The sequence below is a fragment of the Mustela nivalis genome, assembly GCF_964662115.1.
Source record: "Mustela nivalis genome assembly, chromosome: 5".
NCBI lineage: Eukaryota > Metazoa > Chordata > Mammalia > Carnivora > Mustelidae > Mustela > Mustela nivalis.
Genome location: NC_139024.1, coordinates 151,899,770 through 151,924,578, shown reverse-complemented (window position 1 = coordinate 151,924,578; position 24,809 = coordinate 151,899,770). Strand labels below are relative to the sequence as shown.

Below are 24,809 nucleotides of genomic sequence, written 5' to 3'. Positions count from 1 at the left end.
AAACAAAACCCATCTGTGGTGTTTTTATCTACCAAACAAAACTGGATTCGCCATTTTTTAGATGCTAACGGCCCTTGAGCTCACCCAGGAGGAGTTAAATGATCACATCCTTCCCCTTGTAAAGTAGTTATTTTCATGCAATTTGCTTCAAGGTGACTCTACCATTCCCTCCCCTGATGTTAGTGGGCATTTCAGTACCAAAACCGCATTTTGTGAAAACTACCACTTTGTTGAACAGGCCAGAGAAGAGTTTTATTAATGAGGAACCTTGCAACCACTTGTTCTAAAAAACCTGATCCCAAAAGTCTTGAAGCAACCCGAGCAATTCCTTCCAAATATGAGGTTCTTACATGCTAAGAACTGCCACAAATACTGTGTGATGGTTACCGTCAAGGAGAAAAGTCAGTCTCTCCTAACCCCAGCATTTCCCCCTGCCTGTCCACAGACAGCTCTAAATGCCCTTGACTGCAATTAAGTTTTTGGAAGTCGTATGTCCATTCCCAGGAGGCAAAAGAGCACCCTGCACTATGAATGCGTACTTTTTAAAACTCAGCATTTCTTCACTGCTGAAAATCTATTCAGAAACCCCTTCCTCCTTAAGCCAGAGAGCTTTGTTCAGCCAGGGGGCCAACCAAGGCTGATATTGCAAGAAACCTAACCTCTTCATGACTGGCATCAGAGAAGAGAGGAAGACTGTCCAAGAGTCACCTTGAAATAAGCTTCATCTCAGGTACCCGGGAGCCCATGAACGCTAGCAAAGGGTCAGGATTGCCACCAACATGGCATCAGTGTGATTTCATCTGCCGGTCTGGGGCTGTTCTGTCCAGAAAAGATGAACTGTCCTTTCTAACACACACACTCCATTTCCCACCACATAAAAGGGCACTCACTGGGGCGCCTGGGTGGTTCAGTCATTAAGCATCTACCTTCAGCTCAGATCATGATCCCAGGGTCCTAGGATCAAGTCCCACATCAGGCTCCATGCTTGGCAGGAAGTCGGCTTCTCCCTCTCCCACTAAACCTGCTTGTGTCCCCTCTCTGTTTCTCTCTGTCAAATAAATAATCTTTTTAAGTGTTTAAAAAAGGAAAAAAAAAATACATTCATTGTCTGAGGACATTCATTAACTGAGGATAACCTGGGCTTCTGTGTGTTCCAAACAGAGCAGGTCAGTATGGGGTCTGTCGATGGTAGAGGCAAGCAGTGGAGACAACAGGTGGACAGAGCCATCACTGAAGGCTTTGGGGAAGATCTGGGGTTCGAGCTCAGCTATCACTAACAGCAAGTATCAGTTACTGGATGGGAACCAGGGAGCAACATGGGGGAGGGAAGAATTTGGACAAAGTGACAAAGTGAAAACCCATTTTGTGTACAAAAACCACAACTAGATTCACTTGGTTGTAGCAGATTTTCAAGAACTCTGGTGACAGCAAAGGGTATTAAAGAGCGAGTGAGACAAGACGTAGGGAAGGTGTTCATTCATTAGCTCACTGTGCACAAGTCACTCTTCTCATGTACTGGAGAAAAAAATGTAAGGAAAGACCTTTTAGGATCTTCTCTGTCAAAGGGAAACCAGCCCTCACATACAGAGCTGATGCAAACAAGACTGTTAACATCAGAGAGGTCATTATAATTCCTTCCCCCCAAATCCAGTTTTCAGTCACTTCTCTTACTTAAAAGATCTAGTCTGGCTACAAGCGAATGGAGTTTGGAGTGGACTGAGGAAATCCTCCCCACCTAAGTTATGTAACTATCTTGTCACGGGCAAGGTATTCCGTGAGAATGGCTGACTGGAAAGATAAATTTTCTGTGTGCTGATGAATAGTGACTTTCCCTAGACACTAAGGGCAGCTCCGTGAACAGCTCCAACATAAGGAACAAGGCTACAGGGCTGCCCCCCAACTCCAAAAGTAAGTATAGACTGAGTTTCTCTACTTGCTTGAGGAGAAAGACCCATCCCAAACCCACCAACGTCAGTGTTCATAAGTCTAATCTGGGGGAGTCTGAAGAGGGGGAAGGGAAGGCTTGAGAGGCCCAGAGGGGACCAGAAAAGACCATCAGGGAAGGGGCTAGGTTTCATGCTGTCTGACAAGCACAGATAGCCACCTGGAGTGTGTTAAAGTTACCATGAATTGTTTTCTCTTCAGAAAGCTCTGCCCGTTGCGAGTAATAAAATCACATGGGTAGACTGTAAGAAGGAAGAGGGAGATTTGGACCCAAGGAAGCTAGTTTACTGCCCGCCACTGTCTAGGTGGTTAATGGCGCCTATTAAGGCCAAGCACTTAACACAATAGAGTGAAGATGCGGAGGCGGGGGGGGGGGGGGGGGGGGGTACTGGGGGCAGACACCTGTGCCCACCCTCATTCATTCCAAAGGGCTGTTAGTGCAGAAAGAGGGACTGCACTTCCAGAAATAGCACTGCCTCAACTGCAGACAGTGGCATTCATCACAAGGAATCACTTAACCTGCACTAGAGCCAGACCCTTGGGCCCATGGTTTGGGTCAGAGAAGTTCTTAGGATCACAAAGCACCATCATCTTATCCCATCAGGGAAGTCACTGAAGCCAGAGAGGTTAAAACGCCCAGGAAAGATGGTGGCAAAACCAACACTGGGATCAAGAAGTCAGTGGTCTTCCTCTGGCTTGGCAGGCCAGCTCCGATCCCCACGTGGAGCCTGGTCTGGGATGCCAACTCGGGATTTTAAATTTCCTTCTAGGTACAAAGTATTAGAGGTTCTGCCGAGAATGTCATTTAATGTCTACAACTGTCACTGATTACCCACCAAGGAAGAAAACTTTGGGCGGAATCAATATATCCGAGCTTAAGTAAAAATGGCCTCTCTTCCAGAATCTTAGCCTAAAGCAGCATTACTCAAAATGAAAGGCATTTTACGTCGGCACTAATCCCCCACACTTGGCTTTCACCCTTGCAAGGATGCAAGAACAGAGCAGGTTAGAGGGGACGGTCCCAAAAAAGACAAAGTACAGGTATGGGCAAGAAATAGAAACATAAGCTTGACACATTGTATCACCATCATGTTATTGGTGAAAGCATGACACCCTAGACACGGCTCCCCCCACCCTTAGGAAACTGGGAAAACCGCAAAAGGGAAAGATCATCTTAAGATTCTAATTTCTAGGAGAACCCTCCTACATGGTTGGTGGGAATGCAAACTGGTGCTGCCACTCTGGAAAACAGCATGGAGGTTCCTCAGAGAGTTGAAAATAGAGCTACCCGATGACCCAGCAATCACACTACTGGGTATTTACGCTAAAGATACAAACGTAGTGATCCGAAGGGGCACGTGCACCCGAATGTTTACAGCAGCACTGACCACAATAGCCACACTATGGAAAGAACCAAGATGTCCATCAAAAGACAAATGGATAAAGAAGATGTGGTCCTTATATACAATGGAATACTATGCAGCCATAAAAAAACCACGAACTCTTGACACTTACAATGACATAGATGTAACTAGAGGGCATTATGCTGAGCAAAATAAATCAATCAGAGAAAGACAATTATCATATGATCTCACTAAAATGAGGAATTTGAGAAACAAGACAGAGGATCATAGGGGATGGGAGGGAAAAATGAAACAGGATGAAAGCAGAGAGGGGACAAACCACAAGAGAGTCTTGATCTCATGAAACAGAGGGTTGCTCGAGGGGAGGGGGTGTGGGAGGGATGGGACGGCTGAGTGATGCACACAGGGCAGGGCATGTGCTAGGGGGAGAGCGTGAGTTGTCTAAGACTGATGAAATCACAGACCTGTACCCCTGAAACAAATAATACATTGTATGTTAATTTTTAAAAGATTCTAATATCTAATATGTACACTTTAAGGATTTAGAAAGAGGAGGGTGGGGAGAATTCAGATAGTTTTTAGGTGTTACACAGAGGGGTTGAATCCAAGGCTAAAATGCGTCAGTAACAGAACCGTTTATTCAATGAGCCGGCCTCGGTGATGCTATTTTTCTGCTTCAAAGGTTCTCTCAACAAGATACAGAAAGCAAGGCCTTTCTCTGCCCCCCAAGTCAGGCCCAGCTTGATCTCAGACTGCAAAGGCTCAAACCAACAAACCCATATCCCAGCCCGAGAGGACAGGGCTTCCCACGGAGTACCTTTTTTGGTAAGAAAAAAATCTCGGTGGTTCGTAAGTGATTTTAATTTGCCACACTATGTTTTTACAGACATCGCCGGACAATTAAAACAGTGTTGCAAATGGAAATTGCTCGTGCCTCATTGCAAATTTTATTGCCACGTTGGAATCCTTAAGAAGCACTATTAACTTTAATGGTGACCTGGTGCTCCCGGATTGTGAGTCATCTTCAGTCAAGTAATTCAGGGATCATCTCCGCAGCAGTAGGAAGAGGAGGCAGGGCAGCAGCAACAAGGAGCTCATTGTGAAAAGTCGAGGAGAAAGTGTGAAAATACGCTTACACATTTGCAATCTCTAATTACTGTTAATTCTGGGAGGCTTCCTTCCTGGCATTAGGAAGCGCCCTTTCACATAAATATTGAACATGCCATCTTCAAGTCCTTCTATGTTTTCTAGAAGTGAAAAAAAATTCTTAAGTTCGCCTTCGAGTGCAAGTCAAACTTACATGTAAATTGAAGACAGGGTCTAAGTCTTAATATTTAGTATTTAGTCTTAGTATTTAGTATTTTCTCATGTGCTTTCAATGACGTCCATAGTTCCCCAGTGGCCTATGACAGAGGTGTTGTCTTTTCCCTTTTAAAAGAGCTTTTTGGGGGCCTCTGGGTGGCTTAGTGGGTTAAAGCCTCTGCCTTCGACTCAGATCATGATCCCAGGGTCCTGGGATTGAGCCCCGCATCGGGCTCTCTGCTCTGCGGGGAGCCTGCTTCCTCCTCTCTCTCTCTCTGCCTCTCTGCCTCCTTGTGATTTCTGTCTGTCAAATAAATAAATAAAAACAAAATTTAAAAAAATAATTTAAAAAATTTTAAAAAGTAAAAGAGCTCTTTGCAGAGATTTGATGTGCCTGAATGACAAAGTCAAAAGTGTGCCTCTTTCAGGTACAGAAGGTAGGCATTCCTTAAAAAGAAGTGTCAAATGGGGAAATGCAGTGGATTCGACCATCCTCATCATTGACAGAACTAACCATCCCCGGCCCAGTCACCGCTGCTCACTTTGGCCCTTTGAATTCTACAGTTTCTCTTGGATCCCAGACTCTGAGAGGAGCTTCACTTTCTCAAACATATCCAAGTCTGTTTAGTTTAGTAATTCCACTGTAAAAGTAAACACAAGTAGGAAGACAGAAAGAAAAACAATTGTGAAGGAAGGGGGGGGGGGAAGGGGCGAGGCCAATCTGTTAGCCATACCCTAAGGCCTAAGCCTTAAGTGAAATTTACATACATTTCCCAAAATTCTCCCTGAAAAGATCTAGTCTCAAGTTCAAAGAACAAGCAAGTGCGGTCAGATTTAAAGGGGCAGGGGAGTGCGTGGAGTAAGTGGGGGAAGGGGGGGGGGTCCCCCAGTTCAGAGGAGGGCAGGAGGAGGAGGAGGGGGCTGGGCTGGACTGGGCGATCCTCCTCCGAGGGAAGGAAGGGGCAGCCTTCCCCTTCCCTAGCTTCTGTTCCCCGACTGAGGCCTGGGACCAACCCCAAAGCTGTGGAGCTTAACCCCCCCCCCTCCTGGCTGGGTCCTGCCCACCCCAGCCCCCACCGGGTCAGGCAGTGTGGCCGCTCCAGGCGCCGTAAGGTCATGGCTAGGTTTGGCCTGAAACGCTCCCACTCAGTGAAAACAGGCCTCCGAAGAAGCACGAGGCAACAGCCAGGAAAGCACCACTTCGCAAACAGACTTCCAAGGAGCATCAGCCTCTTGAAATCCTCTGTGCAAAAGTTCACACCATAGAACAGCTGCTTCTTAACGTCTTGGGGTTCTCATGAGCCCCGAGCTCCTCCTGATGTGCGCAGAACTTCTGGCCAAGGGTGTCCAAGGCCCCCCGGCGCCTCCCTGCACCGCTCGATCCCCCAAGGGCTCCTGGTCAAAAAAAACGAGGTCATAAACTTGTCCGCGGAGAAGCATTTACTGTCGTTTCAGATGGAGTGTTCTGTTCAAGAGGTTATGATAATAAAGGAAGAGGAGCGAACACGCTTTCGAGTCCTGGCCTGTGCTGGCCGGCGTGCACCGCGGCTCCGGCCCGTAGCTGGGCTCTTACAGCCTCCAGCTCACTGGACTCTGACTTGGGGGGGGCCGGGGGAGGGGGGTCAGGATCATTTCTAGAATGACTGTATCAAATCGTCTTTCTCCTTCCTCCCCCTCCCAGCTTTAACCTAAGAGCGGCTCCCCAACAAATAAGTTCCTGTTTCAAAAAAGTATTCACAGGCCTCACCCCTGCCAAAGTTTACGGCATAGTTACATCCTGCCGCAGAAAGAAGCACGGGGTGGGGTGGGAGGGAAGTGGAGCGGGGCAGCTGTTTTTTCAATAAACTCCAGCTCCAGAAAACCTCCCACTGCTTCTTCCACACCCCCAACGGCGAAGCAGGAGGCAGCAGGAAAAGTCATTCCTCCCAGGCAGGGCAAGCCCAACGGAGCTGGCTCGCTCCCTTTCTCAACTCCCACACAACTCACCAAGGTCTTTGCGAACCCCACCCCCTCCTGCCCCCCAGGAGCAGGAGGACACAGGCCAAAGGGTTCCATGGGCTTCCGTGGAGGCGGACTCCTGTTTGCAGGGAGCCCAAGAGACATCCACCTCCTCCCCGCCCCACACCCCTGCACCGGAGCAGAGGCCCACGGGGCGACTTTACAAAAGGAGCCCATTAAGGAGGTAGAGGGTTTGCATCCCACACCTTCCAATGGGCTGGAAGGGTTCCCCGGGGAAAAGGCACAGCGGCTGTCGACAACCCCGAGCTCCCCAACCAGCACACCCTCCTTCCGAGCTCAGCAACTGGGCTTGCCTTTCTCCTCCCGAGTGGGAAGCTTGGAAGGGAACCGGAGCAGGCAGGACCCACCCGGACTCCTCCAGCTGAAAAGCTCTAATTTGTGAACCTAGAAAACCCTGGGGCATTGCAATCAAAGCGAGGCCCCACCCCTGCAGTACCTCTGAGGATTTGTTCCCCGGGCGAGTGGGCAAGCAGAGAAAAGGCAAAATGAGGACAAATGTGTTCAAAACAGAAACACGGCAGAACACTAACTTGGTTTTGGGCAAGGACCAGATTATAGGCCCCACACCTCCGTTTTTGTCCAAGTGGAAAGAGAAACTACAGGGTACAACCTTCATCCAGCTGTGTGAACTCTGGTGCCCAGAGGCTCTGGCCAGGTCCAGAAGATCAGCATAACCCCAAATTGCTCCTCAGTCCCTAGCTGGCCTTTTTTTTTTTTTTTTTTTTTTAAGTTCTTGAGAGTTCTTTTTGTTCCCTTTGGTGAACTGATTCTTTTGGGGCTGTGATTATAATTACTGTGGAATGGTCTCTGAGCTTCCGAATGTATGTTCTTGGTGTGAAATGGTTCTGTGTTGGAGAAGATGGTACGTGGATACGAACATCTCTTTTAAGAACCCTCCCAAACCTGTCTCAGGGGACTGAACTGTAACCAAAGAACACGAATTGGTATGGAGCAACAGGTAATGGGCTAAGAAGAAAACTCCAGATTTTGACAGCATGCACTTAAGACCAGTGTCCTAATGTGTTGCCCATCAGACTATAAAATGGTGATGAAGTAACAGGCATGGACTCAAGTCCTTACCCATCTCTGAAAGGAAGTTCAACAGAACCTGACATACATTAATTGCCTTAAAAGCCCATCTGAACTCTCCAAAACTAAAAAAGATGGATTGCTTAAAGAAGCAAAACCTACCAACATAAAATTTTTTTTACAGTTTTAGCCAAGCTAAAAAAAAAATTTTTTTGGTACAAAAACTGTATTTCTAAAATATATCTAGGTCTCCAACAGATGTTATGTACCTTTGCTATAATTTAGGTCACACCATTTACTTACAGCTCCTACAACATACCCTCTTTTTCCTTCAAATTAAGAGAAAATAAGGCAAAATCTAATTAGACCAATTCCTAATCCCACACAGTGAAATTTGGAAATCTGATTCTTTCTTCGGATTCTTCTCCATTTCTAGGACCATCTAAGCATAAATGGGGGATCGGGAGAGAGAACCAACTCAGTGCTGGAAAAACCCAGCTCATCCAGTTCTTACGAAGCTTAGGAGCTGGCTCCTAAGTAGAGCCAAGGCAATGGGAATTTTTTTTTTTTAAGATTTTATTTATTTGAAAGAGAGAGAGACACAAGCAGAGGGGAAGGACAGAGAGAGAGACAGAGAGAGAAAGCAGAATGCCCGCGGAGCAGGGAGCCTGATGCGGGACTCGATCCCAGGACCCCAGGATCATGACCTGAGCCGAAGGCAGACGTTTAACCAACTGAGTCACCCAGGCGCCCCCAAGGCAGTGGGATTTAATAGCCAATTGGGGGCTTGTCAAACAGACCATTCCAGGACTAAAACCGTTGACTTTTTTTAGTTTTGATGATAGAACGGAACCAAGTTGTGGGAAACGTACCTACACACATGCTTGGAGAGAGCCCTCCCTCTCCCTGCCCCTGCTCAGTGTTTACTCACCTTTGTCTTCACTTATAAGCAATTAATTGCAACCCAACAAGAATACTTATGAATATAATCTGAATTCTGTGTGCCATCTTTCTGCAAAAACCAAACTCTCGGATCTCAGTGAGCCCCTAGATCAGGAGATATGAACCCTACCTCCCTCCTCCCAAAGAAGTGAGGACCTAGTGTTCCCACATCCTGCTCTATAGCAAGATTACTATTTGGATAAGGATTAGTATTTGAAGTTCAAACACTGTTTATCCATTGGATTAGATTCATCAATAAAAATACTTCCGATTCATCTTTTCTAAAATTGACATCGCTATAAGAGCCACAGGTAGCCAATCAGAAACTCTAAAGTCGGTATTTTTAAAATAAAGGAGAGTCGATATTCTTGCTTGTTTAAAATAGTGATTCACTCCACCTGGCCACGAACCATTTACAGTATCTGAAGCAACTGTAAATCCCAGGTACAACCACCAAACCATCCATCAAGCAGGATTCCGTGCGCCTGAATGCAGACAACTTCTTAAGCACCTGGTATTGAATGGGGACGGACCTAATGAAATAATTTATGTGCTAAGCCCAGAAAAAAATAGTTCTGTGAAGATCAGACCACGCAACGTTCTCCAGGAGAGAAAGGGGAAAGGAAAGCGAAGTTCTAGACATACAAAATTAAAGGCGATGGTTCAAGGAACCACAAGGTATAGGGTCCAAGCATTACTGCAGAATTTCCTTCGCGCTAACGGAGTTTGCCCCTTGTCCAGGCAGCACAGCCGTATGTTCGCATTTCCCAGACACAGAGTGACCCTCCACCCGGCTGGCCTCTACACAGGAACAGACTTGGAAATGGTTCTCTAGGAAGCGCCTGCTTAGCTCCATCTCTGGGCCTGTCCAGAGACCTGTGGCTCTTTCAAGAACGGCCAAGTGCCTCCAGCGGACATTTCAGAGGACAGAAAAACATCAAAGCCATACAGGGGAAAAGGAGAATCAGACACTGCCCCCCCCTCGATCCTATGTTAACCAAAGCCCTCAGACTCTCAGGCACCATTTTAATGTTACATTTCAAAAAGTAGGAGAGTACCCCACACCTCCTCCTGCGGCCACTTCAGTCGGAGTGCTGGGGTTCCGGGTTCCCTCGGTTACCACTGGCTTCTCCACTGGGCCACAAGGTGCCCCGCATCAGTACCATGAACACAAGGAAACCTCAATAGTAGTCTTCCCTTCTCATAAAGTTATGGGGGAGAAAAGGAGCGCAATCTTAAAAATGCTTACGCTGAAAAACACTGCTGGGAAATGGCGATGTTTAGGTCTCTTACAGCGCGACGAAGGCTACAAGCATAAAAAAGGATTATTCTTAACTGAAATAGAAAATTAAGGAGCTAAACTCTAGGTAAGACAAAATACAAACCAAGCTGGAAGCATTCCCCGCCCCCCAAAGCACTCATCCATCACTCCGGCCGTCTGGCGATAACGCTTCCGCAAACCCACCAGTGAAATGAGATTCTTGCCAAGTCGTATGCATTCAAAAGAGGACAAACATGTCACACTACGCAAAACCTGTGATCAGAAAGACATTTAATTTTGAAGCGGGACCATAAATGTCAGCTAATACTGTGGAGCTCTGGGTCTCGGAATCATACCCATCAGGATGTTCCTAAAGCACACTTTCTGCACTCAACCATTTTCGTTTCCCCTGAAGTTTCCATTTGCGAAAGGACTTGGGATGTACCAAAGACATGGGCGTGACATCACGCTTGGGCATGAAACTCGGAGAATGAAAGACACATCAATTAACGGGGAGGGGAAAAAAAGATGTAGCAATGCACTTTGCAGGACTTCCCTAGAGAGACAAGCCACCACATCACATCAAATCAAAAGCTTTGCCTATGGGAACTTTTATTATAGCTCCTATCAAACGGACAGGGGGAAAAAAAAACCAGCTTTCCGGTTTTCACAGGAAAAGAATGATTTCCAAATTATGACTTTTGAGAGCTCAGGAGAAGGAATGACTTATTTGCAGTAAATGGGAAACACATGGTTTTCTCTGAGCATTTCTGTCTGCCCTGCAGTTACTTCTCGGATGTGGAAGAGATAAATTATTAAGATTTAAACACAATACCCCTTAGAATGTACCATGCATTTCTGTGTAAAGCCAGAGGGGTTGAGACTCTAAATCACCATTCCAAGGGTAAGTAGGAAAACACCGCACCCCTCCCACCAGAGACCAGCAGAGAGGTTGGGTCCTGCACACCATGGAAACACCAGCTGGGCGGCGACGGCAGCCAACAGGACACCGGCCCCGGGGACCCGCTGCTGGAATGTGAAGCAGCCGCCGCAGCCAGCTCCAAAGATCAATGGCCTCCCTGGGAAACATGGGGGTCCGTCCACCCAACATGGAGTGGGAATCGGCTTTGCCCTTTTGTTGTTTTGTTCAGGGCGATTTCTCCTGATTCCTGGGGCTCTTAATCCCCACCCGGGCAGCAAAATCATTTGGAAGATTTTAAAAATAAAAATAAAAAATTTTATTTTTTAAAAAAGATTTTATTTATTTATTTGACAGACGGAGATCACAGAGAAGCAGGCAGAGAGAGAGAGAGGAGGAAGCAGGCCCCCTGCTGAGCAGAGAGCCCAATGCGGGACTCGATCCCAGGACCCCGAGATCATGACCTGAGCTGAAGGCAGAGGCTTTAACCCACTGAGCCACCCAGGTGCTGCCAAAATAAAAGATTTTAGAAAAAAGTGTCCTAGTAGGCACGTGGGGTGGAGAGCCACCGGCCTATCGCCGTCTGATTTCAACCTCACCAGCACAGCCTTCAACTCCATCATTTAGACGTTTAATGAGAACGGCCTGGCAAGCGCTCCTTTCTCTTTTCTGAGACATGCAAGAGGCTCTCAAGGGAGCATTAGCACATCCTCCACGGGGTGCCAGGTGTCTCCCTGCTGCTACGTGCAGAGAACCCCCAAAGTGTGGGACACGGTCCCCACGCCGTGTGGCACTGCAGCCTCGGGCTCTTGGCTGCACCCCCCACCTGCCTTTCTCCCACGAGCCACAGACCCCAACAGAGGGAAGCCGTGGGATAGGATTTCTCAGGAGATCCGATCCAATTTCCTAGCAATCTGTGACGCAGGAAAGAGCTCTCCACAGTCTGTCACTGTGACACCGGATACCTCCTCCGTCTCACCCGAAACAAACAAACATCCCACAGCAGAGCTAAAGGAGGGGGCGGGGGTGTCTCTGAACAACTCCAACAGTGTGAATCGCAAATGGCAAAGCTGGTGATTGCACTCAGTTACCTTGTGTCGTGACCAAAGCGGCCTTCCGTGAGGCCCCTCACCCCCCAACCGCTCCTAAACACCCTCAGCAGCTCGGGATCTTTCTCCCAGACCACGTCCATGGACAGAGCGAAGATTAGATCACCTGAGGAGCAAGACGTGAACCACAAAAAGTCCTTCCTCAGCTGACAACACAAATTACGGATTTCTATAAAATCTGCTCATTCACAGATAAACATAAAACATAAAAACCACCTTTGGGGGAAAAAATGGCTACCTTACATTGGACAATATGGCAGTTGCCATGATTTAAAAAAATGTATGGGTCAAAGGACATTCTAAGTTCAAAACATGAAATTGTTGTGTCCCTACAAGAATGTCACCCATACTATGTTGTGTTGCGCATAACACAATCCTAATATTTACTTATAATTCAGTACCGAGAAGTGGAAAATCCATAAAGACCCACGCGTAACAGTTGTCTGTTAAATAACTGGTCAGTACCAGTCACTGCGTTGTGTGCTCTGCATGTTTAATTCCACTTAATTCCCTCAGCGCAATGGAGAAATCACCAGGGTCTCCGTTTTATAGAGGAGGGCATGAAGGTTCAATACATAAATCAACACGTCCATCGTCTGCCAAGCTAGAGGATGGTTGAGCTGGGATTTGGACAGAAGTATGGCTGGCTCCAAAGCCTCTAACCATTTTTATAAACTAGTACAGTGTATATCATCCATAAATAATACACTGGAGTACCAGGGCGCCTGGGTAGCTCAGTGGATTCAGCCTCTGCCTTCGGCTCAGGTCATGATCTCAGTGTCATGGATCGAGCCCCGCATTGGGCTCTCTGCTCAGCGGGGAGCCTGCTTCCCCACCCCGCCTCTGCCTGCCTCTCTGCCTACTTGTGATCTCTCTCTGTGTCAAATAAATAAATAAAATCTTTAAAAAATAATAATAATAATACACTGGAGTACCACTCCCACCACCATTTATTTAAAAAAAAAAAAAAAAAACCACGCAGGGAATCGGAATTCTTTGACTTTTAACCCAAGGAAAGCAGCGCATTCATCATGGAGTCACGGTGAGGGTTGTAGATTTGGAAGCTTGTCTGATATCAACTGACCAGAGGCAAGTTACTAAAACTCGGAGCACTTTCATTCTCTTCTGTAAGATGAGAAGGACAATGTCAGCCTCGAGGTTGTTGGGCAGCCTACATCAAAGGTCTTATCGGACTCCATGACTGCTGGCTTTCTTCCCTCTCTGAGCCCGTTCCCTACTCTGTCAACCAGGCATAATAGACCCTATCATGCCACTATGACAGAGGGCCTTAGAGGGGGGAAGGGGGATTATAAAAATGGAAACACTCTGCAAAGCGATGCTTTTAAAAAGCTGCTTCTGATCATTAGTACTTTTAATGGAGTTCTAAAAGAAATGATAAATTGTCACTTAGTTCACACTGAGGAGTTTGGATTTAAGAAAGTCTGAACTTGGTTATTTCATAAAAGATCCTGACTCATCTGTTTTTCAACTCTGAATCTTCTGTTTGGCTTGGCTTTGTTTCGGTTTTTGACTCCTGCATTTCCACAAGTCATTATTAAGTACCCATTAAGTGCTCGGGCCAATAGGGAATAAAAATATTTGAAAATATGATTCTTACCCTTGAGAAAGCTATAATACACAGTTGGGTTTCTTAAAGCAGGCACATGTAAGATGTGTGGATTGACCAGCAGGTGCTAGTGGTCAGGACTGGGAGTAGGGCACCACTACTAAAAAGTAGCAGAAGGTAGTGGTAAGGTACCAGCTGGTAAAGGAACAGTTGTTCTTTGTTTGGTTTAAAAAATTTTTGTTTGAGCCCAACACAGGGCTTGATCTCATAACCCTAAGATTGTGACCTGAGCCAAAATCAAGAGTCAGACACTTAACCTACTGAGCCACCCAGGTGCCCCATTGTTTTAAAGATTTTCTATTTAAGTAATCCCTACACCCGACACAGGGTTTGAACTCGCCACCTCAAGATTAAGAGTCACACACTCCACCACCTGAGCCAACCAAGTGTCCCAGGAAATGAACAGTTCTGCACCTTGATTGCGGCAATGGTGGCTTGAACACTCAAGGGTGATAACATTTCCTAGAAATACGCACCTCCCTCCAAAAAAACAATGTGTACAAAAACCAATAAAATGCATCTAAAGAGGCATCTGGGTTAATAATGTTGTACCGATGTCAATTTCCTTGTTTGGCCACATACTAAGATGCTATAAACTGAGGGAAGAAGTGTCAGAAGACATGAGAACTCGTACTGTTACTCTAAGTTCTTAGGAGTCAAACTATCCAAATAAAAAGTAGTACTTAAAAAAAAAAAAAAAAGACAGCCTATGAGGAAGTTCCCTACAAACAGATATGGAAAGAGGGCCAATGTGTATAGTAAGTATAAAACAGGAAGGTATTACACAATGTGTATTATATGCTACCTTTTGTGTAAGAGCAGGAAGTATAGAATGGATACTCCTGTTTCCTCGGAGAGCAGCAGAAGGGGCTTGTTGAGGGGACCACAGAAGAAACTATAAATAGTGGTTTCCGTGGGGGAATGAAAAGGAGGAACTTGATAGCTGAAGCTCAAACAGGGGAGATTTTTCACATTTGGGGGGTTCTGAACCGTGCACATGGAATACCATCCGAAAACAAAGAGACAAAGGAACGGGAGAGCGACGTAATAAATGATGGGATCAACGTGAAACCCTCGACGGCGGGTTTGCTGAAGAGTTTACATGCATTATTTTTAATCCTCAAAACAAAGCCCAAAGGGATTGATATATCTTGACAGAGGATAAGCCAAGACTCAAAGGTAATTTTACAAAATCTTTTTGCCTAAACTCATGCGTTTTCACATTGATTCGGCTCCTTATTCAGGGATCTTCAGAACACAATCGGCTGCTTCTTACCTTAATACCCTTGTATGTGGCTTTTCCTTTGCCTGAGACCACTCACCCCTGGCCCCACCACCTCCTACCTTGCCTGGGCAACCCCTAGCCAACCTGAAAAAGTTCCCGCCCGGTCAACTTTTCTTCAGACCACCTTCCTCCACAGAATGAGTAAATCTCCTATCTTACCTCTGTATCCCACACAGAGTTCAACCCATCTTAACCATTATTTCTTAACGGTCTTTAAATCCACAGCATCTAGCAAAATGCCTGGCAACTTCCACTCACAGAATGTTCCTTCAGCTACAAAGGACTACTTAATCCTCACCATGAGTATTCAGAAAAAATAAGACCTCATTAAAAGGACACATTCACTTGCTAACAGGTATAAATAATGATTCCTGGGTATTTTAGAATAAAAGTGGCTACAAGTACTTCTGAGAACCCCAGTTTCTTAAGAGGGATTGCTCTTACTTTCAACTGGACATGAGTAGATCTTCCTTACAAATTTAACACCAAATTTCTGGTGAGGTTTCTTCTTAATATTTCTGGTAAATTCTTTACAAAATAAAAATTCACAGAGTAGTAACGGTTTCATAAAAATAAATTAATTTTTTTTTTTAATTCTCAACCATGGCCTTTCTGAATTTCCTTTTCCAGGAAATGTGTTTACCTTTAAAAAAGGAAATAAAGGGCATGGAGTTCAGAAGAAAGCTTGGTCCTCTGTTGCTAAGCATCTAAAATACTTGGTGATCATTTAATATGGCATGGGTTTCTAGATAGACACACAGAACTGACTTTTTCTCCTCAGAATCTGTCCTCCAAAGAATACTGTACATATAGGGGTGCCTGGGTGGCTCAGTGGGTTAAGCCATTGCCTTTGGCTCAGGTCATGATCTCAGGGTCCTGGGATCGAGCCCCGCATCAGGCTCTCTGCTCAGCGGGGAGCCTGTTTCCCCCTCTCTTTGTCTGCCTCTCTGCCTAATTGTGATCTCTGTCAAATATATAAATAAAATCTTTAAAAAAAAAAATAAATAGGGGCACCTGGGTGGCTCAGTGGGTTAAGCCGCTGCCTTCGGCTCAGGTCATGATCTCAGGGTCCTGGGATCGAGTCCCACATCGGGCTCTCTGCTCAGTGGGGAGCCTGCTTCCCTCTCTCTCTCTGCCTGCCTCTCTGTCTACTTGTGATCTCTCTCGGTCAAATAAATAAATAAAATCTTAAAAAATAAAGAAAGAAAGAAAGAAATAATGCTGCCCACATAACTTATAAGTTAGATCAATAGCAAAGTGCCAGGCCAGTATGGCATAGCAGTCAATGTTACAGTCTGAAGTCAGATGCCTGAGTTGTCAGATGCCTGACAATTCCTGCCTCCCAGAAGATCCTTGTAGCTAATAATTACCGAGCATGAAGTATACATTAGAGTTAGGATATTATTACTAGTTAATGTGCACCCAATCGGCATGGTGGGCGAAGCTCTTTATTTGTGTCATAATTTATTTAATCTTCCCAATATCCCAATGTGTATAACCTGATTTCACAAGTGAGACAGATATTCCTTGACCAAGGACTCAGTTCTTGGTGGGGAGGGGGGATGTGTGCTAGTAGTAGGAGCTGCTATGCTACTTTCAAAGCCATAAACCCCACTCTCTAGGAGCAGACATATAGTCCAAATCCCAGATTATCTTCTGCTTTGAGAATTCTGGTTAACCAGAGAATGTTAATTTTGGAAGTCACTTTAATTTTTCCAGATGTCATGCAAGAGTTCTTCTTAAGACGGATTCTAAAACATAGGTCTTCATAAGATGTCAGACTCTATTTAAAAAAAAAAAAAAAAGTCTAGCCCAATAAGTCTTTACCAGAGAAAGTGGACTGTTATGTCTAGTCAGGTGTGTTCTAAAAGGATTTCCAGTGCCATGTGTTTATCCGTCTCCATATGCCTATGGGGACTTTCATAACCCATACCCAACATACTAATACTCATGACGCTACATAAAAGGCTTTGTTGCAAAGAATACTTTGTTACAAAGAATACAGAAAACTGAATACTTTGTTACAAAGAATACTAATACTCATGAAGCTACATAAAAGTCTTTGTTACAAAGAATATTGAAGTCACTGAATCAGCTATGAAAACCAGCATATGGGTCCCTTACACAATTGAAAAAGACACTTCTCATGAAAAGCAATTCAAGAGTACTGATAAACAGATATTCGTACATCCAAGTTCTTACTACTATGATTCTTAACAGCCAAAGGTTGGAAGAAACCCATTGATGCTGTTGATAAATGAACAAAATGGCCTCTCCATGCAATGGAATATGGTCTCAAAAACTCTGACACCTGCTACAAGATGGATGGGCCTTGAGACCATTATGCCAAATGAAATAAATCAGTCACCCCCCCCATAAATAAATAAATAAATACTGTAGGATTCGACTAATCAAATACTACAAGAGTCAAATTCATAGAAACAGGGAGAATGCTGCCCGCCAGGGTCTGAAGGGAAGGCAGAATGAGGAGTTAGTGTTTACTGGGTACAACTCCAGTTTGGGAAGAAGAGTTCTAGAGATGGACAGTGGGAAGGGGATGGTCGTGCAAGCCTATACTCAGTCCCACTCAACTGTACATAATTTCACACAGCTAGAATGATAAGTTTAGATTTTGCCACAAGATAAAAAAATATTCAGTACCTACAACCCATACAAAAGCAAAGCAGGTAGTTATCAATGAACTTGGGCTAAAGAAACTGCTCATCTAGATAATTTTGAGAAGAGAGACCCTCGGGGGTCAATATACCCTTAATTCTCTTTAATTAAAAATTTAAAAGAAAAACAAACCTCCCCTTTGTTTTAGCCAAATACTTCACCTTCATGTGAAAATCGGTCTTCCCAAGAAATTAAAGGGAGGAACATTCAAACTCTATTTCTACTCCAAGGGTCAGTCCTGTAACACACATTTTGTTTGAACACTTTGTTCTTTTCAGCAAAGACACAACAGAAAAATGACAGGATCCAAAGCTACGATCTCAAAATGGGACTTGAGCCATCCATAATCTTTACTGTCAAAGCAATGCCTAATAAACTTCAGTTAGGTTAATTCCATTAAGATTTAACATTGTTATCCTTTTTAAGTGAAAACACATTTAATTAGATCATTGGAACGAACGAAGAGGCAGTCTGGTTATGCTATTTCAGTATCTGTTTCTGCAGTCATATGGACAGGCTCTGAGCGTGGATAGGACTATTTGCTTCTGGTACTTTCTCTCTTCCCTTCTCTTGGCCTTTCCTTGCAGCCTTATTGAAATTTGATAATACCTACCTACGTACCTACCAAAGAGCTTTCAAGGGGAGAATAGGAAGATGAGAAGACACTTTCCCCATCACTACCGCACCCTCAACCCACACCTTTAGGGACAGAAGCTTCCAGGAAAAAGCCCTTCTGCCAAGTTAGTCTACTGCATATCTGACTCTCCATTACTTCGAAAACACTCACAAGCTAACTGCGCAGACCATCCTTAATCCTAGAAAAGAGTAAGAATAGACATTGTAACTTTGATCTCAGGATTGAAGAAGGACAGAAAATGACTTCATGGGCAGGAAGATGAGATGGTTGGAAATCCCTGGTTTTGACAAAGGAGAAGGAAGGTTTTACTCTGTCAAGTTACAAACAGTCCCTTTTGTAATAAATAGGAAACAAAAGGTAATGTGACCCACAACTCTTAAATTTGGGGAGTGCTAGAAACTATGATCGAAATCCACTCATAGGAACTATTTAGCAGAGGCAGAACTCAATTCATGTGTCTTCCTGAAACACTATCTCTACGTAGTAGCATCAACCTCTCGGCATTGGTCTCATTCATTTGACTCCATACAATCTGGGACCGTAAACACAAAAGGTTAATAAAATTGAATTATTTTTCTAATTTTTTTTTAAGATTTTGTTTTTATTTATTTGAGATAAAGGGTGAGAGAGCAAACGCAGGGGGCAGAGGGAGAGGGAGAAACAGACTCCTTGCTCAGCAGGGACCCCAAGGCAGGGCTGTATCCCAGGACCCTGGGATCATGACTGGAGCCAAAGGCAGATGTTCAACCCATTGAACCACCCAGGCACTCCCATTTTTCTGATTTTTCTTTTTTTTTTTTTTTTTATTTCATTCTGATTGTAGGTTTTGCTAGAATTAAAAATGGGTGGCAAATGAATATTTGGTATTCCTGGCAGGAAATTTGCAGATCAACAGTAAACATTTTTTAATCACGTAACTCATATTGTAATCACATGAAAAATAGCTTTCACTTTTCTCTTGGTGAGAGAAAAATTTGTAGAGAGGCTAAGAATAAAAACTCCAAGGCCAACACCTCAACCTGCTACACAGTGATGGGTTCACCGAACAGTCTGAGCTATACACATAAATGTGTATTTTCCTAAAAGGCACGTTAAACCGTCGACCGTGACCAATCAGGTTTTAAACGTCTGCTGTCAATTAAGCATAAATAAATTCCTGAATGATTAATTTTTTTCCCCATTTTGGAAAATGAAACCGGGTCTTATTTCTGCCACATCTGCCATCAGCAGGGAGAAAGAAAGGGCATGAAATAAAATAAGCATTGGCGTCAAGCAAAGCTTCCCTCCTCCCCATATTTTTTATTGGAAAAATAAAATTTGTTTTCCAGTAAGATATTTCATTTTTTTAAAAAAATCTGTTTCTACTCAAAGCTAGAGTTCTATTTATTTTTAAATGAGGCACAGGAAACCTCCCAAGTGTAACTCAGATTTACATCTGGCTAATCCTCTGAACGGACCGACCAAGTTCAGGCTGTTTATTTCTGAGTTCTGTGATTTTTGGATAACACGTGTGAGAGATAGCAAATTAACTACTGCTAGTCAGCAGCAAGCCAGCAGAAGATGTCTTGGGAAGCAAGTGGGAGCAAATCCTGCAAGTCAATTTCTAGTCACACTTGCCAGAAACTTGGGGGGAAAAGATGACCAATCCTGCCAAGAAAAATCAGTGGTGGAACTTGTTTCCCTTTTTCCATGGAATATTTCAACACTCCACCAACAAATACAGCTCAATCTTTCCTTTCCATAACTTCGGGACTGCAGGGAAGGTTCTGGTCTCATTGATAGCCTTAGAAACATTAAAAGAGCCCACACTGCAAACAATCAGTCTCTCGGGGTCCCCTTCCTGAAGCAATATCCACTTACATGAAGGGGAACCCCAGAGGTTCAGAGGGCAGGGGGCACTTGCAAGCTACAGAAACACATATTCTCCCCCTTCCCCAACCTCAAAACACCTGCAGGGTTTCAAGACAACGAAATGGAATCTCTGTACCTAGAAGTGGCCAGGAATATTGTAGAATGGGTCAGCCTCCACTGCCAAGAGAACTGATGGCTTGGCTTAAAGCACCACCGTTCGGAAAAGCCCCTTCTCATTTGAAGAGTAAGACCCTGGGGGTGGGGGGGTGGGACACCCTTGCCTTGGATTTTCATCTTCTTTCTTACCTCAATCCCACACCAAATCAATCCCTGGTTCTGAACCACGGCCACCAGCAGACTCCCCTGGAGAGCCTCGAGGCCGTCCTGATGCTGATGCTGGGACCAAGCCCGACCTTTCCCCCCACCAGCTCCCAAATCCACGTGAAACCTGGATCTCTTGAGGTCAGGACAGGGGTCCGTGTCTTTCTAAAAAAAGCCTCCCGGGTGCAACCAACAGTTGAGAAGCCCAGCTTTTCGAAGCGCACTTTTGAAAGAGTTGATTTCTCAGGGCACCTGGGTGGCTCCGTGGGTTAAAGCCTCTGCCTTCAGCTCAGGTCACGATCCCAGGACCCTGGGATCCTGCATCAGGCTCTCTGCTCAGCGGGGAGTCTGCTTCCCCTTCTCTCTCTGCCTACTTGTGATCTCTGAATAATAAATAAATAAAATCTTTAAAAAAAAAAAAAAGAAAGAAAGATAAAAAGTTGATTTCTCTACCAAACACGCTCAAACACATTACGGCTCTCTTTTCAGTCCGTCTGTCCTGTCATTGCGTTGAGGACCATGAAGTCCTGGGCAAATGCACTGCAGCGGGGCTGGCTTCCCCACCTGGGAGCAGGCTGAGCTGGCGACTCTCTGCAGCTGGAGATGGAAGTGGGCTTGGTACCTGGCCCCAGGAGGCGACGGAAGCCTCACACTCCAACTTGGCCATTAGAAAGCACGAGCTCCCACGTCCCTCTACTCACATCTACACCCCAGACCCCAAACCTGCGCATTTTCCCACACCAAGCCATTCTCTGGATCTCGATGGACACGCAGTCGGTGACCTGCGACTTAATTCAGTTCCGACCCTGCCCACCGCTGCGCAGGCCCCGCAGGTGAGGGGCTCCGGCCCAGAGGACTCCCTCCCCACCCCAAAACGCCACCTGCGAGTCCGGGCCACCGCGGGGAACTCCGACCGACCCGCTGTCGAAATCAGGGGTTCCCCCAACTCCTTTCTCGGGCTGCACAATGTCCTAGAACCGTTACAAGAACTCAGGAAAGCCTCGTACTCACCAGACCACCAGTGCATTAGGAAGGCTGCAATTAAGGAGGAGCCGCCTGGGGCGAGGGGCGAGGGGCGACCGGGAGGCCACCTGCCCTGCGCAGCGCCCAACACCTCCAACAGGTTCAACCCAGAAGCTCTCCAAACCCGTGCTCCTGGGGTAGGCATAATGAACTAAATGATTGGCCACTGGTGTTTCACTCAACCTCCAGCCCCTTCTCGCCTCCCTGGAGGTCAGGGGGCGGAGCTTGTAAGCACCAGTCCTCTAATCACGCGGTGGTTCCCCAGGCAACCGGCCCCCATAATTAGAGGCTTTCCAAGAGTTGCCTTATTAACAGAAACTCAGGTGTGGTTGAAAGGGGCTTGTTTTGAATCACAAAACGTACCACCCCAGAGCTGTTTCAGGACCAGGGAACAATAACCAGATATTAACACAAAACAAACAAACAAATAATGCTTCTATTTGTCTTAGGATATTACAAGGGGGTTAGGAGCGCTGGCCAGGAGCCAGGGAGGAAGACATAAATGTATATTTTTTACTGTATCACGGTGACCCAGTGAAGTGCACCATCTCGTGTATGTTGAGCATCTTGGATGTGCTTTTGTGTTAAACACAAAGACAAACATAAAGTAGGGTGTATAGAGAGTTAAACATGGTGGTTTTCCCAAGACCAGAATTTCCCTTCCTTCACCCCACCATGCATTAGAATGACTAGAAAATCACTCCTGCCCCAGACCTCTGATTCCATCTGGGGCAGATTAATAATGCAGCTATTTGCATTTCTAACATGTTGCATTTCTAACCTCAGGACCACACCTTGAGAACCACTGCTCCAGACAAAACCGGCGCCTTCAAGCATACGAAATACCAGAGATCTATTTTTATTTTTTTTTTCCTGCAGTTTGATGATAAAATGAACATACAGCACTGTTTACATTTAAGGTGTAGAGCATAATGATTTGGCTTCCACATACCTGGAAATGATCACCACAATAGGTTTAGTTAAGATCCATCATCTCAGATAGGTACCAAATAAAGAGAGAGAGAAAGAGGAGAAAGGAAAAGAGAAGAAAAAATTGTTTTTTCCTTGTGATGAGAAGCCTTAAGATCTACTCTCTCAACAACTTTCAAATACACCAAGAGCAGTGCTGACCATGGTCACCATGTTGTACGTGACATCCCTAAGATTTATTATTATAGTATCTGTACAACGGGAATATTGAACAGACTGGGTAGTTCATATAAAAGAATTATTGTTGGGGCACCTGGGTGGCTCAGTCTTGGTTAAGCACCCAACTCTTGATTTGGGCTCAGGTCAGGACCCTGATGGGTTGTGAGATCAAGCCTCGCGTCACGCCTGGAGTCTGGCTCCAAGCTCAACACAGTGACCTTGAGATTCTTTCTCCTTCTCCCTCTGGCCCTCTTCCCACCCAATAAATAAATAAAATCTTTTTTTAAAAATTACAGTTACCTATTGTTTTAGGCATGAAAACCATATTGTATCTACGTTTAAAAAAATACAGAGTTCTTATCTTTAAGAGTTAGGCATTAAAAAAGTTTAACTTGACACCTGCCTTGTACCCAAAGTCTCTCCTCTTGGTAGGGTTTACCATTCCAGGGCATGTTTTCTATCATAACACGCATGGATGAGTAGATAAAGATAAAAACAAAAATAAAATAAAGTATTAACATAGATAAACTAAAATAAAAGCAAAGGGAAAACCACCAGTGGGATGGTGGCCATTAGGATCTTTAGGGCAGCCCAGGAAAGAGCAAGAACCAGACCGTAGCCACAAAAGGAATCGGTATGACCTTTTATCTGGAAATCTTCCCCACCCAAAAAGTCTCTTACCTGAGCATGCAGGGTGCCAAGGCTTCCGTAGTCACCTGAGAGTACTAGGAGAGAAAGGGATACTGAGTCAAAAGTTGTCAGAGTAAACAGAAGCAGCAGAGTGACATTTTGGTACACATTTTGCTCTACCTTGAAGGTTTCTAGAGGAACATTTGGGAAGCTGATTCTTTACTAAACACATAAGAATGGCCTTGAATTTGCTTCCTATCGTAAGGCAATGCAAGCACGTCTCTCCCCTGTAGTGCGGCTACACGTCATGATGTGAAAAATGAAGGGTTTTAGGTGTTCATAATGCCTACCAAAGCTAACAGTGCCTAACTACTCCTGAAAAAAGACTGGCCCTGGGATGTAATCAGAAGCAAAGAGAGAAATACATATATATGCTAGACCCCATTGTCTATTTCATTTTCCCTCTAAAACCATTTTTGTAAGGCAAGTCTCGATAGCAACAGAAGGCTCTGGATGGAGAGACTGGTTGAGAGCATAGAGGAACTTGCCCAAGGTCACAGAACCAGCAGTAGCAGAGCCATAGATCAAAACCAGGAGCTGGGGCGCCTGGGTGGCTCAGTGGTTTGGGCTGCTGCCTTCGGCTCGGGTCATGATCTCAGGGTCCTGGGATCGAGCCCCGCATCGGGCTCTCTGCTCCGCAGGAAGCCTGCTTCCCTTTCTCTCTCTCTCTCTCTCTGCCTGCCTCTCTACCTACTCGTGATCCCTGTCTGTCAAATAAATAAATAAAATCTTTAAAAAAAAAAAAAAAAGAAAAGAAAAGAAGAAAGAAAGAAAAAAAAAAAAAAACCAGGAGCTGGCTGACCCCGGAAGGACGTTCCTCCCACGCTGCCAGGGGCAGTTTACAGAGCGCCATCCTGTTGCTCAGAGAGTCACATCAAAGCCACGGTGAACTCTGACTCCGGGACTTACAAAGCCGTGCGAGGTTATATCAAGGGTGAAGTCTGTTTTCTGCGCCCAGACTTATCTTCTTTAAAAATCTGCTTTTTAAAATTCTTTGTCAAAATGTATTTGATTACAGAAATAATTGCCCAATACTCCAAAAAATTAGCTTATGATGTTCCTAATTTCTTTTAAAGATTTTATTTATTTCTCAGAGTAAGCACAGGCAGACAGGGTGGCAGGCAGAGGCAGAGGGAGAAGCAGGCTCCCCGCTGAGCAAGGAACCTAGGACACTGGGATCATGACCTGAGCCGAAGGCAGCCGCTTAACCAACTGAGCCACCCAGGCGTCCCTGTTTCTAATTTTTTTATTCAAATAATGTATACTTCCCTTTCTCTAATATTCTTCATTTTAAAAAAAGCACAGTTTATAAGAGCAGGTTATTTCTGGATGTAACAAGAGGAAGAAGCTTGGAGGGTTTTCCCTCCCTTAAAATTTTTAGGGGCTACACCGCCCCAGACTACTTATTTTCTAAGCATCTGGTTCCACAAGCAAAATTACTGGCAAGTCATGAAAGATCTAACTATTTCACATAGTGGATCCTTTTTTCTTTTTCTTTTTTTTTTTTAAAGAAAATAAAATTCTAAAGATTAGACATACACCACATTTCCTTTTTGGCCAATGCAACAAAACAGCTCCAGTGGGTGAACACGTGCTGCATAGAGCAATGGTCTCCCTCTCTGGGGCTCAAGGTCATTTTTCACTCCACACAGGGATGCACA

The 24,809-nt window shown here is 45.0% G+C and overlaps 1 protein-coding gene across 5 annotated transcripts in view; it reads right to left on the bottom strand.

Moving 5' to 3' along the window:
* Positions 1 to 24,809, bottom strand: part of LOC309865112 (uncharacterized protein) — a 335,985-nt gene that overhangs the window by 215,974 nt on the left and 95,202 nt on the right. The window contains exon 2 of one of the 5 annotated variants that reach the window (XM_082731330.1): positions 23,140 to 23,183. The exons of the other annotated variants lie outside the window; for them this stretch is intronic. Coding sequence (XP_082587456.1) covers positions 23,140 to 23,183 — 44 coding nt within the window. The remainder of the gene's footprint in view (positions 1 to 23,139; positions 23,184 to 24,809) is intronic. 5 annotated transcript variants of the gene reach the window in all.